The 9,944-nt window shown below is 52.8% G+C and overlaps 1 protein-coding gene across 2 annotated transcripts in view; it reads left to right on the top strand.

The window, feature by feature from the left end:
• Positions 1-9,944, top strand: part of Stat1 (signal transducer and activator of transcription 1) — a 37,896-nt gene that overhangs the window by 26,341 nt on the left and 1,611 nt on the right. For both annotated transcript variants that reach the window (XM_050159378.1, XM_050159379.1), the window contains exons 19-24: positions 1,463-1,512; positions 2,123-2,217; positions 3,171-3,316; positions 4,630-4,815; positions 5,780-5,855; positions 6,778-6,877. In XM_050159378.1, the coding sequence (XP_050015335.1) occupies positions 1,463-1,512; positions 2,123-2,217; positions 3,171-3,316; positions 4,630-4,815; positions 5,780-5,855; positions 6,778-6,877 (653 nt within the window). The remainder of the gene's footprint in view (positions 1-1,462; positions 1,513-2,122; positions 2,218-3,170; positions 3,317-4,629; positions 4,816-5,779; positions 5,856-6,777; positions 6,878-9,944) is intronic.

The raw sequence follows: 9,944 nt of genomic DNA on the forward strand, positions 1-9,944 counted from the left end.
ATGCACAACACCCCACACCACCCCCATGCACCCCCCTCATCCCCCACTACCCCACCCCCACCCCCACGCACACCCTTAACATTTCTGAGACGGGATTTCAGACCAAGTTTTCAGATTATAAAATATGTCACATGAGCCTGAAATGAGATATCGATGAGGCAGACAAGCTCAGACCTGTCCTTAGGGAGTAAGCAAGGAAAGTCCCTGACACAGAATAAAATTCTAGGCTTAAAAGCCCCAGACTCTCGGGCCAGGCGGGCCCATGTTGCAGGAGGCAGGGCCAGTTCCGTCCGTCAGGCGAGGCTGGACCAGGATAGGTGATTCTCTCTTAGTGGCTGATGAATGAAAGCCAGTCATTGCTGACAGACCTTCCAATGAACGGGAGTATCTGAACCACGTCTTTAAGATTCCATTGACTCCGTTGTCCAGATTTCCTGCCTGAGTATCAGGGTAGCACAGACTGCAGCGGAAGTGGGCCCTTCTCAGCCAGGGGACCCTCCGCAGCGCCTTCTCCCCCAACTTGCATATTAAGGAAGGTCTCAGGTCTTGCTCAGTATCTGCATTTGATGAGACGCAAGGATTTTTTTCCCCTGCTTGTTGCTTACCTGTGGTTTTCCTTACATGAAGGCAGTGGATGTACCACAGGTCATACTGGGCTGTTTTAGTTTCTATGGCAAAGCCTGACTGTGGCTTGCACCAGTCTGAGCCGCTGTCCAAACTGGGAGAAGGCGGAGGGAAACAACAGAAGTGTAAAGTCTAAAGTGAGCTTGTGAAGCCAAGTACTAGTTCCGATGATCACAGGGTGATCTTGGTTTTACTTTGAACTGCTCGGTTCATCTGTAGGGCTTTTGGTGGGGGAGACTTCGTGTAGGCAGTTAGGGGAGCAGCGGGTGGGGCTGGGAGGGAGGGCTTCTCCAGAGAGCCTTGCGGGGACAGATACCAGAGTGGCATCAGCTTGGAAGGGAGACCTAAGAGGCAGCAGACGGCTCTGTGATGCTTCAGTCTCCAGCATATTTCCATAGTCAGAAGCCCAGTAATCCCCGCCGTTCCTTCATGCCGTGAGAATCAAGGCAGCAGACGGGCGTGCTGGCTGGCGCACATCTGTAATCTCGGTGCTGGGGGAGGGAGGCAGGGCCGAGGGAGGCAGGGCCGAGGGAGGCAGGGCCGAGGGAGGCAGGGCCAAGGGAGGGGCAATGAGTTTGAGGCCAAGCTGGCTACACAGGGAGAGCCTGTCTTAAAAAATAAAGAAGTGAAATACAACCGCCACTCATAGGGTTTCGACTATTTGATGGTGTTCACTCGGTCTGTGTAGCTGTCGACCCATTTCCCGTTACTGGACCAGAGAGCCAGTCACCCCTTTGCACTAAGTTCTTCCATCTTGAGCAGCTATATACAAAGTTGTCCATCTGGCTAGAGTGTCCGATCCATTTCAGTCTAATAAAAGGGATACTTCCCCCCTTAGGTCCTAACGCGGGCCCTGACGGTCTTATTCCGTGGACAAGGTTCTGTAAGGTAGGTGCTGCCTGGGTTTTACAGCTCTAACCCCGTGTTCTTTCCACTCTGGGGCGGCTTTCCTATGTCTGGCCGTGGCAGCTCGCTGTTTGCTTGTTCTGGCATGTTCGTCCGCCCCCTCACACCCCCTAGGCCAGTTGTTTACTTTCCTTCGGTTCAGGAGGTTGTTCCAAGCCCGACAGGAAGCACCTGTCTGGGCGATAACATTCTTCCACACCCCCAAAGCGTCTCCAGTCCCTCACAGCGGCCCCTTAATCAGCAGGGTTCTGGCTGAGGCCGTGTGAAATGTGTGCAGTGACCTGTGCAGAACCGCTCGCGCTGAGGGCACTAGAACAGGATGTTGATACCCGGTTGGGCCCCGCCAGCTGGAGCTGAGCCGCTCAAGCTGGCCCCGACTCCAGTCATCTGGGAGAGCATCCCTGCTGGGGTGCTGCAGTTGGGCTAGGGTGCCAGGGAAAACTAGAGCGCCAGTTAGTCAGTCAGAGGCTAGGGACTTGGGCATCCCCTGCTAAGGGACAGCTGTCACTCGTGCCTGAGCTGGGGCCTCTTTGGAAGGGACAGGGCACGCCACTGCTTTTGTTTAACCAACGGTGCGTTTCTGTACTTGCAGGAAAATATTAACGATAAAAATTTTTCCTTCTGGCCTTGGATCGACACCATCCTGGAACTCATTAAAAAACACCTGCTCTGTCTCTGGAATGACGGGTAAGGGTCACCGAGGGCTGAACTTGGAAACGGTTTTTAGCATGTGAGCTCACGGCTGCGGCTGCGACAAGGTCTAAGCTGGGCTTCATTACTTGAAAGGAACTTGGTCTCCTCACAGACATGCACGCTTACAGGGATCACAGCTGTCTGTGAGCACAGCAAACTGTAGGCCAGCCAAGGCTACCCAGTGAGAATCTGTCTTAAAAATAATAAAAGAGAAGGGGCTAACTCATTTGTCCCCGGGATCAACTGCTATCTCAACCCTAGCTTCACAAGAAGTGCCTCACATTGCGCTCCCGTGTCTGAGCTCTGTGCGCTGGCGCCCAGTTCGCGAGCTTCGGGCAAGGGGGCTGGAGGTTAAAATACACAGACACACACAGACAGAGAGACAGCGACATGGGTCATCCTTGAATTCCCTAAGAATGCCCCCTTTATTGTGTTCAGGGGCAGATTATATAGAGATAGCCACGCCCCAGCCAAACCCACCAGAAACCACTCTCCTGCCATCAGGAACTCCTGAAGGTCTCGTGCTCAGAGCAGCTGTAGGCACTCAGATCAGGGGAAAACAAGAAATTCAGGATCTGGGGGCTCATTGCTCCCAACAAGGAAGTGCTGGCTGGCGTATGAAAATGCACCCTCTGAGCCCGCATCTCCAGTACGAGATGCATAGACAGTCATTTTCATGGTGTTTAAAATCAGCGAGGACCGGAAGAAGGCCCCTCACTTATTTCCGGAGCTTCATGCCCATAGCGCGTTCGTCTCGGTTCTTACTTGAGCACATCGTGTGTAAGGGAGAGGCTTCTGTAAGCCTCGGTTAAACATTTTGAAAGTGTGCGTTTTTTATAATACGTTCTGTTTTCAAGTGGCAGCCACTTTTCTTAGATTGTTAAGTCAAAATGAAAATTAAAACTCATAGATGAAATACAAAATATTCCCATTAATCTAATGTCCAGGTGCATCATGGGCTTTATCAGCAAGGAGCGAGAACGCGCTCTGCTCAAGGACCAGCAGCCGGGGACGTTCCTGCTGAGGTTCAGTGAGAGCTCCCGGGAAGGCGCCATCACGTTCACGTGGGTGGAGCGGTCGCAGAACGGAGGGGGTGAGTGAGGAGGGTCTGCGCACGCGCGAGCCTACCGTCCCTGCATCCAACCCTGCAGAGCGATCAGTTTGGGTAGCTTTGGAACTGAAATTGCGTATCCTGTAATTACATAAGTAAGCTCCCCACCACCGGGAACACCGGTGTCAAGCTGCCCGGGACACGTGAGAAAGATGCGTTTCAAAGCCCAAGGCCAAGTTTTTCCTTTCTCTCGGGTCTGTTTGCCTGCAGATCAAGGATATGAGTCAACACTATCTGCACCCAGTTGTTGGAAGGGATCACATTTCCCACAGTGTAGGATTTCAGACGCACCCGCTCAGGATACCTTGCCTGGGCTAGGACCGACTTTGTGCGCTGCGTCTACACAGTTACAGGGGGCCGCGAGGATGGGGTGCGGCTCCGCCCACCTTCAGGGGAGGGGACTTCGTTTCTCTGCCTGTTAGATACCTGTTTAAACAAACGTAGCTCCGAAAGCAGCTTTCCTGCGATAAGACTGGGCAGGTGGGAAGAAGGAAAAGTAACAGTAACAAACCGATGGCTGCTTATGACTTGCCGCAGGAGGGGAAGCAGGGACTTCTTGTTTTCAGAGGATAGAGTCAGAAAGAGTAGAAAATACTCTTCTACTTTTTTTTTTTTTTTTTTCTGATGAAAACATCCAGAGACCTGGAATCAGGCCCAGTGCCAGCAGTGAGCGCTGAGGTCTGCCCCGTTTTGTTTTTTTCCTGGTAGTTCATTTCCCAAGCCCATTGAGAGATGGGGTTAGGAGACCGCTTGGAGAGGAGCAGGGCAGCGTGGGCTACAGAATTGTCAGAAACCTGAGGGAGAGCCCCAGCTTGGAGCAACAGGGCATGCTCTGCTCCGAGGTGTCCTGGGCTCCAAACACCTGAAGCACAGCTTATGCCCTGGGAGACTATAGGGAAGAAGTAGCTTGCAGCATCTTGGTTTTGTTTTGAGAGTTGCTTATTTTAATAAAACAGGGTTTTTCCACCATGACCGGAAAGTAGGAGGGGGCCCATCTTTAAAAACACGATTTGCAGCCCGAGCCCAGTGACCTGGCCAGTGGTATCTGTGGATGGGCATTGCTTTGTTAAGGATGCAAGCTTTGCACTGGAACTAGACTCTGAGCAGAGAGCAGCAAGTGTGTTGTTCCTGAACAAAGGCAGTGCTTGCATTTCCTCCGAAGGCAGGATTAGAACCCAGGGGCCCCGGGTGGACAGACCTCGCGGGCTGCTCCTCACCAGACTCTGTCTGCAGGAACTTTAGACCTCTCTGAGGCGCTAGGTACTCAGTCAGCCTCCGTGATTTCCTCCTCCTAGAACCCGACTTCCACGCCGTTGAACCCTACACGAAGAAAGAGCTTTCAGCCGTTACTTTCCCCGACATTATCCGCAATTACAAAGTGATGGCTGCTGAGAATATCCCAGAGAATCCCCTGAAGTACCTGTACCCCAACACTGACAAAGACCATGCCTTTGGGAAGTACTACTCCAGGCCAAAGGAAGGTGAGTGTGCAGCCCGCCGTGGTGCCCCAGATGGGAGAGGACAGCGAGGTCTGTGGTGCTCGGTTGCTCCACCAAGTGAGTTCCAAACACATTGGTCCTCACCATACTGTCAGTGGCTCGTGACGGCACAGACGCCAGCCCGTGCTGTTAGTGTTACCAGTGCATCGCTTCTGAATTGACGGGGCAGGGTGTTTTAGACAACACCACACACTCAGTACAGCTGAAGTGAAATACCGATTGGCCTGCTGTGGCTAGTATGCAATGAATACGTATTTCTGTTCTGAGGATACTGGGAAAGTCCGTGTCTGGTTTTTTATATGTTTGTTACTGCTTTCTCCACGTGAAAGGGTAGAGGGTAGGAACCAAGGCTGACCAATGTCTTCTAGCCTGCCTGGGTTCAAGGGGAGGGAGCCCAGGTTCAGGATAAATGAGCGGTCCATTCGGGTGGGCTCAGTTGCCTCTTGGAGCCTGTGGTTGTGAGTCTTAGGGGCCAGAGACTTCTCGGATGCAAGTCTGCCTCTCCGGTCGTAGGATCACATTTGGGAAAATTCATATTAGACCCGCCCAGTTTTGGAACATGCCAACAAAGCTAATAGCTATTTGAAATCTGAAGTCTAACTAGCAGTACCTTGACTATGGGGCAAAGATCCCTTTAGGCTACCCCACGGCTGTGCATATTCCATCAGCTAGACCAGCCTGACCTTGGCACGCTTGGGCTTCATTCGCCTTCCTGCAAGACCACAAGCCTTGGGAAGAGGCAAGCGGCTAGACCCCTGGCCTTCTCTTGGCCATTTCTCCATTCCCACTAGGATCTCAGATGACCTTGGCAGGAAGGTCATGACCCCATAAGGTTTCAGGACGCGAGGTTGTCAAGTCAGACAGAATGGGTCCCTCTAAGCGACGGTTGTTCCGTTTCCCTGTGATTTCTGCTAACGCGAACGCCGTGATGTGTGCTTGCTTCCAGCCCCAGAACCAATGGAGCTTGACGACCCTAAGCGAACGGGCTACATCAAGACCGAGTTGATTTCGGTGTCTGAAGTGTAAGTGAGCTCGGAAGACTGACATTGTCAGAGCCTCACGCCAGCCTGGCTCCGGGCTGGGGCCCTTGGATGGCGTTGGCTCGTAGCTTGCTTTTCTGCTGTACTTGATGCTGCCGCCGCCATTACAGTTGGACTTTTTGGAAAGATCCTGACTAGCCCCCCGGTGTGACTGCTTGCCAGCATTTTACTGCCTTAGGATAAACAGCAACAAAAACCCCAAGCAAAACAGCAATGAACAAAATAAAAATAAAGCGAAGTTGTACGTAAGGAATATACTTTCTCCCCAGATTGACACTTTGGAAAAGTATGAATAAAATAAACAAAAATGGACGATTGGGAGAGTAGTTCTTTTCAAATCAAGAAAAGGCCAGAGTCATCACCGAGATCCATTTCCTCCACTTGCGTTTATTTTGTTGTTTCATTCCACAAAAGGCAGAAAGTTTTGGAAAAGTCAATTGTCAGTTATTTGGCTTGCGGCACTGTCTTGGGGTGAATGGATGTAGTCTTCATGTAAAAACACTCTGTGGAGCAGCCTTTTCTGCATACAACCCTCAAGGTAGGGATGAGGGATTCCCCCAGACACTTCTCTGGTGCTTTTCTGTCCAGGGTAAGCCTCAGAAGTCTGCCCACGCAGATGACACCGCACGCGCTCACACCGAGGCCCCACCAGGCAGCAGGGGTGTAGGCTTCAGTCTTGACAATCGCTCACTCATGTCTAAAGTCTAGTGTATCCCCCCCGGGGGCCGGGCTGGGGACATAAACCTCCCACGATCTGCAGTCTCCCCGACATGTTTTATAAGGTGTACGCTCTTCTGAAATCAAAATACGAAGTGGTCACTCAATGGCGGATAAGAGAGTCTCGGTGCATTGCTGCCCGTGTAGCTTGCCGTTAACACTGCCCTCTCTCCTCTCTCTCTTCTAGCCACCCCTCCAGACTTCAGACCACGGACAACCTGCTTCCCATGTCTCCGGAGGAGTTTGACGAGATGTCCCGGATAGTGGGCTCTGATTTCGACAGTATGGTGAGTACCGTGGCCGGCTGGTCCCACCCTGAGAACGCCTGAGCAGGCTGGTAGGGGGGCGGATCGGGAAGTCTGTCTGTGAGGAGCAGCCTTGGGCAGACAGAAGGCTTTTTAGAGAGATGAGCCTGTATTTAGGACAGCTGCAGTAGCAGCAGGATCTCATCCCTAGTATCCCAGGTGCTCGCATTCCCTTCCCCGTGCAGCAGGAAGGCCTAGCTGTACGGACAGTTACCACACTAAGAGACCAAGGGTTTCCGAGGCAGATGTATTCCTGTGGCTGCTTAGGGCCTGGGTGAAGGAGTTATCCTTAGGAGGGCAGATGCTAGTTGATAAAGCATTTCCACACTCGCTCACGGGGGGGGGGGGGGGGGGGGGGGGGGGGGGGAGGGAACGGAGGGCGGGGGGCTGAGAGTTCCACTTGCTACATAGGACAGCTTTTGAGGCTGTGAAGGACGGGCACGAGGAACGGTTCAGGGAGCGGAGGTTAATGAATAGGTTCCACGATCTAAACAGAAACACGGTGTTTGCAAAAGAGACAGTCTTCTTTGGGGAGAATGTCTTTCAGCTGATCCAATAGGACCCCTTGCCTTTCAGGCCCGAGAGCCGGCATCCCACGTGTTCCGTCTGGGTGACTGGCAGTCTCTCTGACGCTGTTTCATTTCAAGCCCCTTGCCACACGGAGTTAGGGCAGTCCGCCAAGTTCCAAAGCTTGCTTGAATGATTTCAGAAATCATTCTCTTAGCCATAGCAGGCGTTCCCTCATCACCGCGGGCTCTGTACCTAGCAATAAACGTGTCCCGTAACGAGAGTCAGAGAAGGGGACAGGGGAGAGAGGAAGGCTTCACCCGCGGATGTCCGTGTGCTCAGGGAAAGCTTGTGTCACCTCAGCCATTGCTTGTTCCTCACATGGGACCTCACGAAGTGGGCTGGGAAGCTTAGAAAAATGCTTTAGTAGAGCTTCCTGGCTGCTGAGACTGGCGGAGCTAGTGTGATCACAGGACCGTGCGGTGTTCTGGGAAGCGAGCCCCCGGTCTGTGTACAGCAGCACCCTGATTCTGCTGTCAGGGCTGTTTGGCAAATCTCATACGAGAGTGGAAGAATGGCGAAGTTTGATGGAGAACGTGTAAACCTGAGCAAAGGGTCCGAAATCAGGGAGCGTTTTCACGCCTCCTCTCCTGCCGCGTCACCACTGCTGCTGTGTGCCAGGCAGAAGCTCCTTGGCGTCTCTTAAGGCAAAGGCAAGGCAGGGCTGGGTGGGAAGCCTGTGCCTGGAATTTGGCATACGGTTCCGGCTGCCATCACTGTGGGTCCCCGCGACCTACTAAGCCCTTAGTTCCCCCATTTGTGCAAGGAGCACGGCTTTCAGTACGCCACAGCGGTGAGAACTGGGGGGGGGGGTTCACACCCTCCAACAAATGCCAGGAAATGGGTTTGTAGCCTCCGGATGCCGTTCTGTTCTAGCAGTTTTATCAGTCTGACTTACGGAGTAGACGCATAGGATGTATAGATAACAATAAATTAGTTTGTGAGAAACATCAGCTTTACCACAGTAGTTTCCAGGTGAACCCCAATGGTCTCAGAACCTCTATAGAGGTCCTGGTCTGGCTGGACAAGGTGAGAATGGGGTTGGACTGTCAAAGCAGCTTAACGTCACCATAGTGCGCTCCGTCCTCGACCCTCTCCCTGACTTCTGTCCCGTGGTAACTCCCGGGAGTCAGAGCACGAGGGCTGAGTGAGGCGGCTCTGCCTAGAATCCCAGCAGTTAAGAGGCCAGGACAGGAGGAGCTGATGTTGGCGGCCACATTGGGCCACGTAGACATTGTCACAAAACACATGGAAGTAGTGTGTGCTCTGAGGTGAACTCAGCTGAGCTGGCTTATTTCCATAAGGAGGCGGCAGCCGTGGACTAGAGAGGTAGTGAGGGTGGCTAGCCAGGCCAGCCTTGGCGGTCAGGCTCCTGAGGTGACTGTCCATGAGGGCCAGCATCTGAGGACTGGTTTTCTATGCTAGGACTTGGGTATTTATTTATGTAGCATAACGTTCCCATAAAATGGACTTGCCTCTTGGGGCTGGGGTAGAATCAGCTTGCTTTCCTAGAGGCCTTTGTCCAGACTTCATACCAACACTGCCCGCTAGTTTCTTCTCTGGCGCTGGACATTTATGCTTTCTTCGACCAGACCTGTGTGCTGGGCACTATTAGCCAACTTAGGGTATGAAGAACTTCACATAGTGGCAGGATTTGGGTGCAGGCTCTCTCTCCCTCTCTCCTTCTCTCCCCTGAACCTGCAGTAGTACACCATTTTAACTACAGATCTGTGTCAACAAGAGTGCCGTCTAAGAGACAAACCCTTCAACACGGTTTTCAGTCTCAAACCGCTTTCCTAGAACTCCCTAGAGACTTTGCGGTCTAGTGCTTAGGCTGGTGAAGTCTTCACTGTGAGGCTGCCCTTCACTCCAAAGGGCGTTTAGCAGGACCCTGGCCTCTGCTCTAGAATAGACGCTGCTGGTAGCACCTGCACACGCACACCCTACCATGGCAGGGGCAGCAATGTCTGCAGAGCAGCCAGGGCACGGAACCATCCTGGAGACATCTGGAACCGCCCCAGCATGGGAGCCAGAGTCAGTGGCAGGCCAGTGTCCTCCGACAGACAGCTGGCTGACCATAATCTCCTGTATCCAGGGCCACAGGGCAGGCTAGGGAGGGGAGCTGAAGGGCTCTGTAGTGGCGTTACCTCTCAGACCCACATCTGAATCACGGGCTTTGTTGATTTTGCCTACCCAGCGGCTGTTAAGGGAATGTCATCATTTTCCCCTTATCCCTCTCCTGCTGGTGCATGTGGCTCAGCATTTCCCCCCTCTTTTGAACGAGCTGATTTACTAAGCTGCTGCCCCGAGACTTGCATTAACAGCAGAAAGCTTTCTATAGTCTGTCTGGGTTGAGTCACAGATTTAATCCAGAGTCATAACCCATCAGTTTAGGCAGCAGAAGCGGCCCTGAGTCGTTCAGGGAGGCTAGGCCATGCCAGCCCTTCTGGTCCCACGTGGTAATGTGCTGTAGGGGGCATCC

Source organism: Alexandromys fortis, unplaced genomic scaffold (genome assembly GCF_014885135.2).
Source record: "Alexandromys fortis isolate MF-2015 unplaced genomic scaffold, M_Fortis_MF-2015_v1.1 scaffold_65, whole genome shotgun sequence".
Taxonomy (NCBI): domain Eukaryota; kingdom Metazoa; phylum Chordata; class Mammalia; order Rodentia; family Cricetidae; genus Alexandromys; species Alexandromys fortis.